Source organism: Phyllostomus hastatus, unplaced genomic scaffold (genome assembly GCF_019186645.2).
Source record: "Phyllostomus hastatus isolate PE091 unplaced genomic scaffold, TTU_PhHast_1.1 phas_scaffold_387, whole genome shotgun sequence".
Taxonomy (NCBI): Eukaryota; Metazoa; Chordata; class Mammalia; order Chiroptera; family Phyllostomidae; genus Phyllostomus; species Phyllostomus hastatus.
The window spans coordinates 2,589,610-2,603,666 of NW_025334027.1; the positions used below are offsets into that span (position 1 = coordinate 2,589,610).

The 14,057-nt window shown below is 61.9% G+C and overlaps 1 protein-coding gene across 8 annotated transcripts in view; it reads right to left on the reverse strand.

Moving 5' to 3' along the window:
- The window catches only part of ARVCF (ARVCF delta catenin family member), a 44,249-nt gene that overhangs the window by 2,083 nt on the left and 28,109 nt on the right, over positions 1-14,057 (reverse strand). For 4 of the 8 annotated variants that reach the window (XM_045819816.1, XM_045819812.1, XM_045819811.1 and 1 more), the window contains 13 exons: positions 9,175-9,333; positions 8,461-8,987; positions 6,939-7,438; positions 6,231-6,414; positions 5,258-5,375; positions 4,699-4,870; positions 4,054-4,167; positions 3,033-3,104; positions 1,582-1,709; positions 1,096-1,246; positions 647-845; positions 462-573; positions 277-367 (listed from right to left, as the gene is read on the reverse strand). In XM_045819816.1, coding sequence (XP_045675772.1) covers positions 277-367; positions 462-573; positions 647-845; positions 1,096-1,246; positions 1,582-1,709; positions 3,033-3,104; positions 4,054-4,167; positions 4,699-4,870; positions 5,258-5,375; positions 6,231-6,414; positions 6,939-7,438; positions 8,461-8,987; positions 9,175-9,297 — 2,491 coding nt within the window. In that variant the 5' untranslated portion in view covers positions 9,298-9,333. The remainder of the gene's footprint in view (positions 1-276; positions 368-461; positions 574-646; positions 846-1,095; positions 1,247-1,581; positions 1,710-3,032; positions 3,105-4,053; positions 4,168-4,698; positions 4,871-5,257; positions 5,376-6,230; positions 6,415-6,938; positions 7,439-8,460; positions 8,988-9,174; positions 9,334-14,057) is intronic. The other 4 variants (XM_045819813.1, XM_045819817.1, XM_045819814.1 and 1 more) reach the window with 2 other exon arrangements.

Consider the following 14,057-nt stretch of genomic DNA (forward strand, 5'->3'; position numbering starts at 1 on the left):
CTTTGTCACTAACACCTTTGCACCCTTCTCCTAAGCCACTGACCACTGGCACCCGCATACCCCCAATTTGGCACCAATGTGGACACCATGGGTAGGGAGGACGCAGAAGGCTGCAAACAGAGGAAGGGGCTACCCTGGGGCCATTTTTCTGTGAGAAGGCCGGCTTCCCTCCTCCAGTCCTCACCGGCCTTGTTGCCATCAATGCACTGGGTGGAGGGGCTACTCCTGAACCTCAGGGATGGGTTCTGACACCCCCCAACCCCACCCAGTACTCACCGAGGCTCTTGTCCACCAGCGGCAGTGTGCTGTCATCAAAGCCTCCAGAACTCAGTGCTGCCTTGGGCCCCTTGGCATTAGCGGCAGCCGACTAGCGGAGAGAGAGCACAAAACAGGCAGGGGAGGGGTCAGGGGCACTGCGGCAGGGGAGCCAGCCTGGCAAAGGGAGAAAGGCAAGCCTGTACCTGGAAGCGTGTCTTGGTCCAGCCATCCTTTTGCAGGGCACCACGCAGCTCCTTGTAGCTCCACACTGTCTGCAGCACGTGGGACGCGGCCTTCGCCTCTCGCACTGATTGGCTGTGGCCAGGCCCAGGACGGGGTCAATGTCCACTCCCACCCACGGACTCCCCTCCCCCACACCCCTACCCACCTGGAGGCACCAAGGGCCACCAGCGCCGGCACACCACGGGCCTGCAGCAGCGAGCGTGCGTTGTCCAGGCTGTCCGACACGATCTCGTGGATGGTGTTGAGCACGGCCACCACCGTGTCCTCCTCCAAGTGGGCCCCAGGTCGTGCTGGAGCCTGCGCATTGCGCACATTCCGCACCAGCTCAGCCATGGCGTAGCTCCCTGAGGGGCAGGGGCAGGTGTTAGGACACGCCTCTGCCCACCCCTGTGGGGAGAAGGGGGATTCAGGAGGGGGGAGCCCGGGTAGGGGGCTAGGCTCAGACAGGGTGGGGAAGGCTGGAGCTCCAGAAGTCAGGGCAGAGCGATGCAGGAAGGCCAGGCCCCTGACCGCCGGTCCCTCAGCCCCTGCGGCAGGACCCCCAGAGCCACCCACCAGGTTCGAATCCAGGCTCAGCCTCGCCCGTGTCCTCACCAATGAGGTCCTTGTTGCGTCGGTCCAGCGAAAGGTTGCGCAAAGCGATGGCGACAGCGCGCACCACCTTGTCGGTCTCGGACTGCAGCAGTTCCACCAGCACCGGCAGCCCGCGCTCCTTGCGCACGGTGGCGCGAATGTACGTGGCCCACTGCGGCACAGGGAGGCGCTGCACGCTCAGCAGGCAGAGTCGCACCGCCACACGCAAGGGACACTCTCCCACCCAAGCCCTGACCCCTCCCTTCACCTAGGCTGTCCTCCCGACAAAGCCCTGCTCCAGCCACACAACCCCACCTCCCCTAGACGCCCGCACACGCGTCACCCAGGGCACACTGCTTGCAGCCCTAGCACCCCAAGCCTCCCCGACCTTGGGGAGGTACAGTGTCTCCTCCCTTCCCCCCAGCCTGGGCAAAGGCAGGGGCAGGCAGCGACAGGGATGCCTGGGATTCCCTTTCCGTCCCCTCCCTGCCAGATGTGGGCCCTCACCATCCAGTTGCCAGCACTGAGGTTCTGCAGGGCACCGGCTGCAGCCTCCAGGGTGTTGAAGTTCCGGCTCTCCGTGAGGAGGGAGAGGTAGAGACGCACCACCTCGGGCTGGTACAGCAGCTCAAAGCCTGCAGACAGAGCACCAGCTGCCTGCAGCCACCCAGGCTTCTCTACGTCACCACCTCTCCCTCCTCCTCCCAGGGCAAGAGTCACTTGGGACCCACGGATGGGTGGAGTGCAGTCGGGGAATGTTTAACGATGGCATGACCACCCAAGAGAAAGAGCAGTCCCACTTCACGGAGGAACAAACAGAGGCTCAGTGAAGACGCAGGGGGCTTGGGAGATGCTGTTTTTCCCCTGACCTTGCTGCAGAAGAAATGGGATTAGACCTGCCTGGCAACCAGGGCATCCAGGAGGCCTATCGTGGGGTGAAGGTGGCAACCAGGGCCTCTCACCCTGTTAACAGGACTCAAACTCCCTAGCAACAAGGCCCACCCTCCTGGTAGCTAACAGAGGCTCTGCAACTGGAGGGTGGGGCCTAGCAAAAAGACCTGCCTTCCCTAGCAACAGGGTCCAGCTCCCATATATAACTGAGGCAGTGTTACCAGGGGCCTGCCCCTTAGCAATAGGGCCCATCCCCCAAGAGGTCCAGGCCTGGCAGCAGTGCTTCCCTAAGGTGTTCCGGAGATGAGGGGTGGAGCAGCTTTTGGAGGCAGCTTTTCTGCCTGTTCCTGGACATTACCTCCCTGTCCCCTCCATCCACATGCCGTCACCCCCTCTCTAGTCCTCATGCCCCAGGCTCCCCCCACTCCAGCCTGGCTAGGCTTCCGGTTCCCCAAACACATTGCCCCTCAGGTGTTGGCCCAGGCTGATTCCTCAGCCTGTGATGCTCCCTGATGCCTCCTGTGGCGGGTCCCCTCCATTCTGCTCAGGAGCGTCTGGGCTCACAGGGTGGGCTGCGGCTTGGGGTTTCTCTCTCTCTCTGACTCAGGCTGGATTCCCTTCACACACATCAATGCCAGCACATAGGAGGGCTCCAACAGACAGGGGACTAGCGGCACAAACCACTCTGCCCCTGCATGAATTAGGGTGACCTGGCCTAGCCTCCGAACTGGACCTGACTGCAGCCCCCCGCACCCAAACCCCTCGGAGCACACCTGAGCCCCCCGGCTTGCACTAGACGCCCTGCCGGCCAGCCCTGCCCTTCTCTGAGGGCCTCACTCCAAAGCTGTGTGACCCAGCAAGTGCCTGGCCTCTCCAACCCCTGACATGACCTGTGGCACTGACCCCGACTCTAAACCCTCTGCAGGGGCGGAGGGCCTGGCTGGTTTTCTGGGGAAGCCCACACCCGTGGGCCTGTTTCCCCGTTGAATCCCCAGGGCCCTTTCGGCCTGCACAGAGCTTCGCTGGTTGGACCGTCCTGATCCTGGACTCCACCTCCACTCACTCACCCTTGGCAGCCTCAGTTCTCTTGGGCAGGTCCAGTGTGTCGAAGTTTCGGTCCATCTCACCATCCTTCTTCCCTGGAACAGAAGAGCAGTGGGCGGTGAGACGGACCCTGTTGGGGGCAGGTGTGTGACAGGAGGGCTGGGCACAGCACTTTCCTGCCCAGAGCCAAGAAAGCACGCCCATTTCTAGAAGGAGGCACCCAGGGGCCGGAGGAGCAGAGGCGTTCTTAGCTCAGGTAGGCAGGGCGGCCCCAGGGAGGGCAGTGGTGGCAGTGGGCCTGGGGCCATCCCAGCCTTGCCCCAGCAGCCAGGGCTCATCTCCCGTCAGGTGCTGGGAGCTACACTGCAGACACGCCCAGTGGCCTCCTTGTGGCTGCCAGGTGGGGAGGTACAGAGGAGGGAGCCGAGGGCTGGCAGGGACGGGACATGCCAGGCTACACAGTGAGGCAGGGCTGTGGGAAGCCTGCCCGTCTAGGACCTAGACCGGGAGAGACCCTGCACACAGGCCAAACCCCTACAGCAGCGCCCCCTAATGCCTGTCAGCCTCGACCTGTATCCTTCAGCGCCTGCACCACCTCCTCCCAGCCGCCCTCCCCACCACCGATGAATAAGTTTCTCCTCCTCTGGAAGGCAGCAGAGCGGAGTTTAGATGATCTGGGACCTAACCCTGCCTGGCCTCCAGGGGCCTTTATTCGGTCCCGGCCTAAGCCACACATGTCCCATCCCACTGGAGGGACATCCCCGGGCCCTGCCCACACTGGCTCCACTCCAGTTCCAGCTCTAGGACCGGCTCTTCCTGGGGAGCAAAGGCTGAGGCTACAGAAGAACAGCCTTCTGGCCTCCAAACCAATCCAGGGCTGACATTCCTGCCGTTGTCATGGAGACGGTTGCCCAGAGGAGGCCCTGGGGATGGGGCAGGGCTTTGAGGCTGGCAGGCCCTGCCTGAGTAACAAGGGGTGGGGGGTGCCTCCCTGGTGCCCACTGCACCCGCCAGGCCTGGATGGCAGGACAAACAGGGACTCACCTTGATGGAACCAGTCCTCTGGGCGGCCGGAGGAAGCACAGGAGAAAGGAGACGAGCCTGAGCGGGCAGCACCCCCCGAGCCTGCCCAGGGCGTCTCAGCTTCCCACTGCACACCTGGGTTTGAGCGGGTGGCACTTGGAATCTCACCCCAGCTATTCTGGGGCGCTGGGTGCCCACAAGTAGTACAGGGCACTGACTGTGTACTAGAAAAGGCCCACACAGGTGGGACAGGTGAAGGTGGGAGGATCCACCTGGCAGCTGCAGGGTAATGTTGGAACCTGCCCTGGAGGTGGGGGTGGTATTCAGGTGGGACAGGGCGCAGCCTCAGAGCTTCTCCAGAGCTCCAGAGGGTCTCGTGCGCTCTACCAATGCCAGGAGGGAGCATCAGCTTTGGCACTTTCCAAACTCGGGCCCATAGAACCCTCCCTGGAGTTAAGGAACGAGGTCCAGGCACCGGTCAGAACCACCACATAGGTTCTCTCCTGTCCTCCCCTGAGGTCCCCACAGGACAGAGGGGTAAAGGTGGGGCCTGTCGGATGGGTACCCTGGGGTGGTGCACCCTTCTTGGCACCCTGCTTCCCCACATGCCCACTGGGGGGCAGCGGGGAGTGGTTCTAGAGTGGTACCCCAGTCCCACCCACACACCTTTGGCCTTCTTGCCACCGAAGCAGCCAGCGTCATCCCGCCTCCGGTGCTGGGAGCCTGCAGTACTGCCCGGGGGCCCAGGCTCCGCCTCCTGGTACCTGTCGGCCCCGGGCACCTCCTTGTGCACATGGTAGGACAGGTTCCGCATGATGCAGACGCAGTTCTCCACCGACTGTGGGGAGAAGAGAGCTGGTGGGGAACGGCACAGGGAACGCTGAACCTTGAAGAGAAGAGTGGCCACAGCCAGTGTGCGCCGAGTGGCCCGGGGCTGCAGAGAAATGCAGGCCCCACACGGGCAAGAACCCTCAGGGAAGGGCCGAGAGAGGAGCAGGGGGGAACACCTACTTCAGGTAGGACCCTGTCTGGGCTTGGTGGCAGGCCCGCTCCACAGTATGGTCAATACGAGGTGCCCGAGACGTGCGGGCCAGTTCCAGTCTGTGTGCCCATATAGTTCTAGCCCCCGTGGGCCACTTTCACTCCATCTCTAACCTTTTGAGGGAGGTTTCAAGACTGACCCTGCCTGGCACCTGCTGGGACCTTCCTGTCCCTGTCAGCCCACCTTGTTGTCCGTGTCCTTCCTGCCCACAGCTGACTGCAGGGCATGCAGGAGCGCGTCCACCAGCCCTTCACACTCCCGAAGTCGCCGCCGGGCCTCTGCACCATCTGAGCTCACGTTCCTGGATGGCCAAGAGCAAGCTCTGTGACCCCTGGCTCCCACAGAAATACCCCCAGTCCCCCACCTGGCCTTGGGGGTTAGTTTTCCTCTGCAGAATGGGCGCTAACGCTGCCCTGTTGGGATTTTTGGCAGACGGCACCAGCCTGCAGCAGGGAAGGAAGGTGGGGCTGCCTAACCACTGACACCTGGGGAGGGGGCTCCAGCCTGGCATCTCCGTGGCTGGGGTGGGGGTGGGGGCTTTTCTGACTTCCACCTGAATTAGAAAGGGGCAGAGGTGGGTCCAGAGGCCTGAATCTGTGCACAGGCAGCTCTGGTTCCTGCCCCAGTGACATCTCTGGGTTCTGCTTTTCCCGAGGCCAGGACCCTATTGGGCCATGAGGGCACAGTTTGATGGGCAGCCAGGACTGTGGAGACCCAGGACTGCCTTCAGGGTCCCTGCAGGGCCTCCCAGGGTGTCAGAGGAGAGGTCATAGCGGGCGGGGTGAGCCCCCTGAGGCAGATTGAAGATGAGGACCCTGGCTCCCCATTCCCTGGATGTCACAATGATGGCAGAGTGGGTTGAAGCCGGGCAGGGACAGGGCATAACAAGGTGGCAGAGCTTGTCCAGAGGCGGCCCTTGGGAGTAAGTACAGCCCCGTCAGGACCCAACCTCAGGACTCAGACAGGAATTGTGACAGGGCTCTGAGCCCTGGGACTCGGGCAGCTAGCTGCCTTCCGGGTTATCTGGGACATGGGGACACGGCTACCCCAGGACAGCCGTGTGCACAGGGGTTCTGGTGCCCGGCTCCTGCCTCTTTGACCAGGAACAGCCCAGGGCAGCTGCTCAGAGGGTGCCTGAGCCAAGCCCCACCCCCACCTCAAGCAGCCTGATGTGTTCTTGAAGACAGTCGTCCACTCAGCATCCCGTGGCTTGGAGTCCTCATTGGGCTCTCGCTCCCAGCCCGAGTGGGGCACAATGACCTCGTGAGTCAGTGTCTGTAGGCCATGGTCAATGATGACCATCTTCAGGGGCTCGTAGGATGACAGGTTCCAGAGTGTGCCTGTGGGGCACCGTTGACGAGCCAGTGCTGACCATGGGCAGAGCCTCCCTATCTCCCACGTGACCCCGCCCAGGACCTGCTGCACCCTCCACCGTGCCCCAGCTCCAACCGACTGCAGCAAGTGATGAAAGCTGTTAAGAGGTCCTGAGTGCCTCTCCTGGCCTGGGCACATGGTACCCACCACTGGCTCCCACAGGGGTGGGGAGGGTGGGGTCCCGAGGAGCTGGGGCAAGAGGAGGGGCTGGCAGGGAGCCTGGGGCCAGATACAGCAGGTGCCTTCTCTTCCCCACCCCTTCCCGGCCACATAGGTGCGCAGGCCTACCACTTCTGGGGCCACACTGAGAGGTGCTCGCGCAACCCTGCCTGGCAACTCCAGTCCCACAAGACACAATCCCCACCACTGTCCTGTGGGGAGTGGGACCAGTGGGGAAGGGGCCTGCTGGAAGGGCCCAATGCCAGCCCCACCAGTGGCAGCAAAGTCAAAGGTAGAGATTGGGGCCCTTGCTTGGCCAGGCACCACTCACCTGTGACGAGCTCTCGGACCTCGTTGTCCCGGGCAGCCCGCAGCAGGCGCACCAGGGCCGGCACGCCGCCGCAGTCCCGGATGGCGGCCTTGTTGTCAGTGTCTCGGCCATAGGAAAGGTTTCTCAGGGCCCCGCAGGCCCGGCGCCGCACCTCTGCCCTTGGGTGGTCCAGCAGAGCCACAAGCAGCGGCAGTCCCCGCAGCTGCCTCACGCGGCGCTTGACACCCTCATTCTCAAAGCACAGGTGCTGCAGGTAGGCAGCCGCGTTGGCCTTCACAGGGTCCACGGGATGCCGCAGCATGGCCAGGACCTCGGGCAGCTCAGGGTCCCGCCACCGTGGCTCCTTGCGGGCACTGTCCACAGAGGGCGAGTGCCGCACCACCCGGTCCAGGCTGCCCAGGCTGCCCCGTTCTGGCTGGGCCAGGGGAGCTGTTGTGGCTGGGAACGGGGGCCTCTCTTCCATCATCTCACCGCTATCGTCTGCCACGTCCTCGTAGGCCCTGTGCAAGTGAGCAGGGCACATGAATGCATCTCACCGGCTGCTAGCCCCATCCCTAAGCTGCCCCAGCAGGCTTCCAGGGGACTATGAACCCACAGAGGATGGGGCTGGGCTTAGAGTGTTGGTACTTGGCTCCAAGCACCACGTGGGTGCCAAGAGTCATACCTCAGCCCAGTAAGAACTGACTCAAAACCAGTGAAAGAACCAAACCCCAGGCAATGGCCATCAGGGCTTGCATCCTCCCAGACATGGCTCGCTCTCTCCATCACAGGGCAGTGTCCCCTGATTCTGAGCTAAACGTGTTTCTTTCTATGAAACATCTGTCTATGACTGGAAGTCCCACCTTCCCATGCGGCCCATCTCTGGCTGCTGCCAGGATGTCAGGGGAGGAGCTGATCCTCTCTGCACGTGGCCATCCTGGTGGGCCCATCTGAGGAGCCTTCAGACCACCAGTCCCCAGGACACAGATGTCTCTGTGGGTTGTCACCATTAAACCCACTTCCTGGGGGGAGGGGATCAAGGCCAGGAGGGGCCAGGTGTCTTGCCCATGGTCATGCCGCACACTGCGGGCCCAGGCTGCGGTCATGTTCCCACTCTACAGATAGAGAAACTAAGGGCAGAGAGGACAGAACCAGAGGTTTTGCTGAGAAGGGGCAGGGGTGGGGGTCTGGGTTCTAGCTGCAACTACACATGGGGGAAACTAAAGCTCAGGGAAACACCTTGAGCCTCTTGGGTTCCTGTCTTCAGGGCTACCTGCCTAGAGCAGGGGCAACAGGTGGGACAGTGGGACACTGTCACCAGCTTCTTTCAGGCCCCAGACCTACAGGGAGGGCATCTAGCGCAACTTCCACCATCCTAGAGCCTATCCTTGCTGCTGTCCTGGAGAGAAGAATGGAGGCCCAGCTGACATGTGAATGACCGGCTAACTTAGCCCCAGCAGCCAGAGGGCCTGTGGGGTACTCTGAGGCAGGTGAGTGGGAAGGCAGGCTCCCTGGAGGCGGTGGCAGGGCGCGGGGTGCTCACCTAGTGCGAAGGCCCCGCCCACAGTCAGGCCTCCTCCTCGTGGCCGTGCCATAGTCAGCTTCCAGCTCCGGGCCGCCCCCATCATCGGCAGCCAGGCTGCGTGTGTCGTCCTCCAAGCCATATGGCTCTGCCTGGAAGCGCTCAGGCTGGGAGCGGCTGGCCGGCGGCACAGGCTCAGGGCCCTCAGTGAAGGCTTCACGGCGGCCAGGCAGTGTGAAGCAGCCATCCCCGGGCCCTGGGCCAAGGGGGCCACCACGAGGGGGCCGCACCCCCAGCCCACGGGACAGGCTGCCATAGCTCGGGACGTCACGGGGCTCCGGACTGTCAGGAAAGCCAATCCCACTGCTGAGGTAGGTTCGAGAGAGCGTGGCAGCTGGGCCACCCCCACGCAGCAGGAAGTGCCGGTCCAGGGGGCCATCAGCAAAGTGCCCCAGCGGAGGGCCACCATCCAGGATGGGGAGGCCGTCTGGGCCCATAGGCACCTGGCGCACTGTCCGTGTGGTCACTGTCTTGACTGTCTTGGTGACCTGGTGAGAAAGTAGACAGCCAATGGGCTGGGCAGCCTGAGGGACCCAGACACTGCCCCACAGGGCCAGAGTGGCCTGCCTTCTACCAGAACAAGGGGCCCACAGGAGGCTGGACATGCGCCCACTCTACAGATGGGACAATGGCGGCTACATAGCCCACATGCCAACCACTGGGGCCCAGACATACCTTGGTCTCCGTGCGCCTTGTAGTGCCATCTTCCGACATGACGATGGACACATGCGAGGTGGGTGTGCCAGGGTCCTCCTCCACTGTCACTGTCTCCTCTAGCACCTCAGGTGCCTCTGGCATTGTGGCCAGTGAGACCTGGCTGCCTGGGCTCTGCTCCTGGGTGAGGGGTGTGGGTGTTGGTGGGAGGACTCAGAGCTCACCCCGCCCTAGAGTGCAGGTAGGTGCTGGCCTGGATGCCAGGAGTGACTTCATTCTCGCCCCCAAAACCCACTGACCCTAGGGTTTGTCTCAGCCCCAGCTGTGAGAACAACAGTGTGCTCCTGCCTCTGAACGCTGACAGGCTGACCCTGCCCTGTTTCCCCATCCCAAGGGTGGCCACAGGGGCTGGCCTCCCTTCCCGGGCCTCCTGGGGCTGAGCTGGAAAGTAAGGCCCAGGCCTTCAGTGGTGTAAGTGTGGGCAACCGTGTCTTAGCTGTGAGGCCTGACTATTGCAGGCTCCTGGAGGCCCAAGGCCAGGTGGGACCCGCAGGATGCTCTCCAGGTGTCCTGGGCCTCCTCTCTGCCCCACCTCAGGAATGTTGAGTACAGAAGCCTTGGGGTGGCAGCTTCAGTACTGTTCACTGACTCCCTGTGGCCCAGGCTCCCCCTGTTCCTAAGGCCAGCCAGACACCCTCGCAGGCCAGAAATACCCAGTTCCCAGAATGCCCTGTGCACTCAGAGCACCAAAATATCCTCGTTCCTTCCGGCCCAGACACTCTTGGGGTGTTGAGTGGGCAAGGCCTGGCCCTACCCTCACTGAGACCCTGGGTGTCGTATCAGAGCCCAGTGATTGAGGCCAGAGGGCCCTGCTTGTCCTTGACAAGAACACCAGTGACTCCTCCCTGTTCACCACCCCAGGTGTCCCCAAACTTGGCCCTCAGCTCCCAAACACCTGCCTCATTCTCAACCTGTGCTTCCCCTTTGCCAACATCCCTGCTGGGGTGACCATGATGGAATTCCAAGCAAAATGGCCCTGGACAGAGGTCCTTTCAAGGTCCACATGTCTACCAGCCAGTGGGGAAACTGAGGCTCAGAGGACAGGCCAGCCCACAGCTCAGTGGCAAGATCAAGAGTCTACCCATAGGTCTCTGACTATATGGGTCCCCCACATAGCACCGATGTCTCAGGGTCAGCATCTGGCCAGGACGGGTAGGGACTGAAACCCAAGCCCCAGGGGGCAGGCAATGGGGAGCACATTCCTGGACAGCCAGGGCTGGGTCAGCAGAAGGGCAGGCTCTGCTCCGCAGCCCAGGCCCCATGTCTTGCAGGATGCATCCCCTGGCTGGGCCCCAGGCACCTACATCCTGTGCAGACATGGAGCTGAAGCCCAGGGAAGGCCAGCAGCTCCCACCTGCTTCTGCCTGGCATCAGAGCCCTACTCTGTCTCCTGTCCCAGGGCCTCGGAGTTATGCAGAGAAAGGTGGCTGGAGCTGCCTTCAGGGCCTGCCTCCCGAGGTCCTCAGGGTGTAACATTTTCCTAGGTTGGGTCCTGTTCTGAAGGAATGCTTGAGCCCCGCAGCGCCTCACAGTGTCAGGATTGAGTCCCTGCAACCTCTTCAGGGGTCCAAAGAGGGGTCTGACCAACATGATAGGACAGGTGCATCCCTTGGGCTCTGTTAACCCAGAAAGGAAGACGCTACAGAATGCACACTCCCACCCCAGCCCAGGCAGGAAAAAACACGTGATTTTTTAAAAGGGAAAATGAGGTCTGACAGAGGGCAGAAGATCTACCCAGAACCTCACAGAGTGCTAACCGGGGAATTTCAGGCATCTGTAAAGGCAATTTGACAAAGCCTTTTAGCCACACTGCACCCACTGTGGGCCGCAGCCTTGGCTGTCACCTTCTCAGTCTTGGGACACAGGTGGAGTTCCCGTTGGAGACCTGGCCAGGAAGGAGCAGTGTTCCCTGGGAAAGAGAAGTAAACTGAGGCCCAAAGTAGGGACATGCTGGAGGGCTGCCGGGCAGGGTGGCCCGAGAGCTTCTCCGAGGGCACTGGAGAGCCAGGACAGTTCTGGAACAGGAGAAGGTTCAGGAAAAGCTCATCACTGCTGGGGCCTCAGCTGCCCCTGTACTTAGCAAGTACGGGAGCAAATGTGTGGCAGGGAACGAATTCTCTCTGCTGGGCCCTGGGGGACCAGGCTTCGAGGGGCCTCAGGCCTTGCCCTGCTGGCTGCAAATGCGGGAGGGGAAGGAAGCAAGACTGACATGAGGGGACCAAGACTGTTGCCCAGGACACTGCACTGCCAGTGAGATATGGCCCCTCAGTAGGTTTGCGTACATTTGCATATATTAACACTCTCAGACAAGAGCCCATACTCCTTGGCTGGGATGGTGGGAGGGGGAGCACATTTCAGACCCAAGGCTACTCTGCAGTCTAGCTTCATCTCACTCCTGCCTGTGGTGAGGTTCTGACAGTGTAGTCAGGAGCACGAGGGGATGGGGTGTCAAGGGGAGCTGGGGTCCTCCAACAGGCCTGACAATCCCGCAGCATCACCTACCAACCCCAGTCCAGGCAGCCCTGCAGCGTGATCTGGAGGTACCGAGAGCCCCTGCTGGCAAATGACCTCAGGGAGCTAAAAACAGGCGATGACTTCACCCAGGCGGGCAGGCAGGCAGGAGCCTGAGTCAGCTGGAGACCATGGGAGGGCCTGGCCCCCATTTCACATGCCTGGGCACACACATGCAGACAGGGACTTGGACACACGTGTGCATGAGACTGCAGCCTGGCCCACAGGCCTGAGGAAACCAGTTTGTGCACTGTCTTCACAGCACTCAGTGCACAGTGCCCACCCTCCCGAGGCACTTGTCTGTGTGCACACGCCCTCATCGCCCCTCCTGTCCTCCACCATGTGTCCAGACTCCCTCTGCCACAACCCAGGCATCTACTACAGGAGTCTAGAGCTGGCAGCAGATGGGCAAACTGACGCCTAGGGGAGGAAGAGTCCCAGGGTCGACCCACACCATAGAACTCTGCAACACTTTTGGGTAGAGACATGGGATCGTGGGCTGGCGACCAGCACACAATTGGCACTCAACAGAGGAAGCTGCCCAGTGTGCCTGGACCCTTGTCTGGCCTTGAGGCCCTGCTCTAGGGCCCCATGTCTCACCCATGTCCACCTACCCAGGCCAGCCCACCCTCAGGGATCCCTGGACCTGTAGCCCTGGTTCTCCCCATACCCCAGACATGGGTACCTACCTGGACATACCACCCCCAGCCCTCCCCTATGTCCCAAATCCTGCCATGTCCTGTCAACTTCGTCAGCACCCCTTCTCCAGCCCTGGCCTCATCCTTGCAGATCTCACTGGGAGCACTGTTCAGCCTCCCATCACCCACCTCCTGGGCCTTAATCCATCCCATGATACTGCTACCCATGGTCCACCATGGCCCCTGGGCTCTGGCCTGCACAGGGGTTGCTCTCCAAGCCAGGGTCTCCCATGAGCTCCCTTGAACTTATGGGAGGGGCCTGGCCCAGGCCTCCCAGTGGGGGCTGGAGTACTCCAGAAAGGTGATGCTCTCAAGAGGGTGCCTGGAGGCATGGAGCTAAGCACAGCAAGAGGGCCCTGGGCCCCTCCACACACCAAGGGCTCAGCTTCCTTACACAGAAACAGGAAGGGCCTGGGTTGTCAAGGCTGTAGGACAGCCAGGGGACAGTGCCAGTCCACCTTTGTGACCAGATGTGGGATAGCACATAGAGGGGCCACTACCAGGGCAAAAGTCTACTAAAGTCTCTGTGGTGCATGTGGGAATCGTCCAGGGGGTGGGGCCAAGGAAATAAGCCGAGCTGCAATGTGGGGGGGGGGCAGGCTGGACGTGGGTCTACCTGTGCTGCCTGCACTTGACCAGTGAGTGCCCACAGTGTGAGTCACAAGGAACCACGGGGCAGGTGTCTCACTTTGTCCTCGGGCCCGAGGCAAACACAAGGAATGGGTTGAGGTGGGGCCCCACACCTGGCTCCCATAACCTCTGGGCCAGGACCCCAGGCAGTGTAAGATGGGTGCTGCTGAATGGATGGAGGGGTGGAGCAGCCACAGCCCCCTCCCACCAGCATGGCCATCCCAGCTGGACACAAGGACAAGCCAGGCTGGCATTTCCTACCAGGGAGCAAGCCCTTGACCACCACAGACACCCTCTCCCTTGGTGCCATGGCCTCTGCGCAGCCCTGGCAGACTGGAGCTCACTCCTCTATGGCAGCAGTCCTCCTGTCCGGGGAACTGCCTCACATTGAGTGGCAGACAGGCCAAGGGGGTAGTGGATGCCTTGTGGGGGACAGAAAGCCAAGCTGGCTGTCATCCACCCCAATTTCCCCAAGCCCAGCCCATATCCATTGGTCACACTGTGGGTCACATTCCCCAACACCCCCAATGGCCCTTCCATCCCTGGGGTAGTCAATTACCAGTGACCAGACCCTGGGGGCCACATCAGGGATACAGAGCAGGCAGCGATTGGCTGTCCCAAGCAGGCAAGTGCGTGGGAGACCTACCTCATAGCAAAAGGGGCGCGGTGAGGTTCTTCCTCAACTCAGCGTGTTTTCGGGCTTATTATTGGACCCCGCCCCCTCTGGGCAAGAGTGTAGGTAGCCCACATGCTTCCCCCCGCCCCAGTACTGGAAGGCAGACTGCCCGGGTTTTCCTCAGAGACTCCACCCGTCTCTGCACGTGGGCAGGGACGTCCTCCACCCCTTCCCTCACGTGCGCTGCCGCTGCAGACAGGGCTTCCCTTAAAGCTCCCTCCCGAACCTCCTTCGCAGGTCCCCAGAGTCCGAAGCCGCGCTGGGTCTTTGGAGGGGATGGGAGGTCCAGGGAGTCCCCGGGACATGGAGGCCTAGCTGGGCTTCCCCCT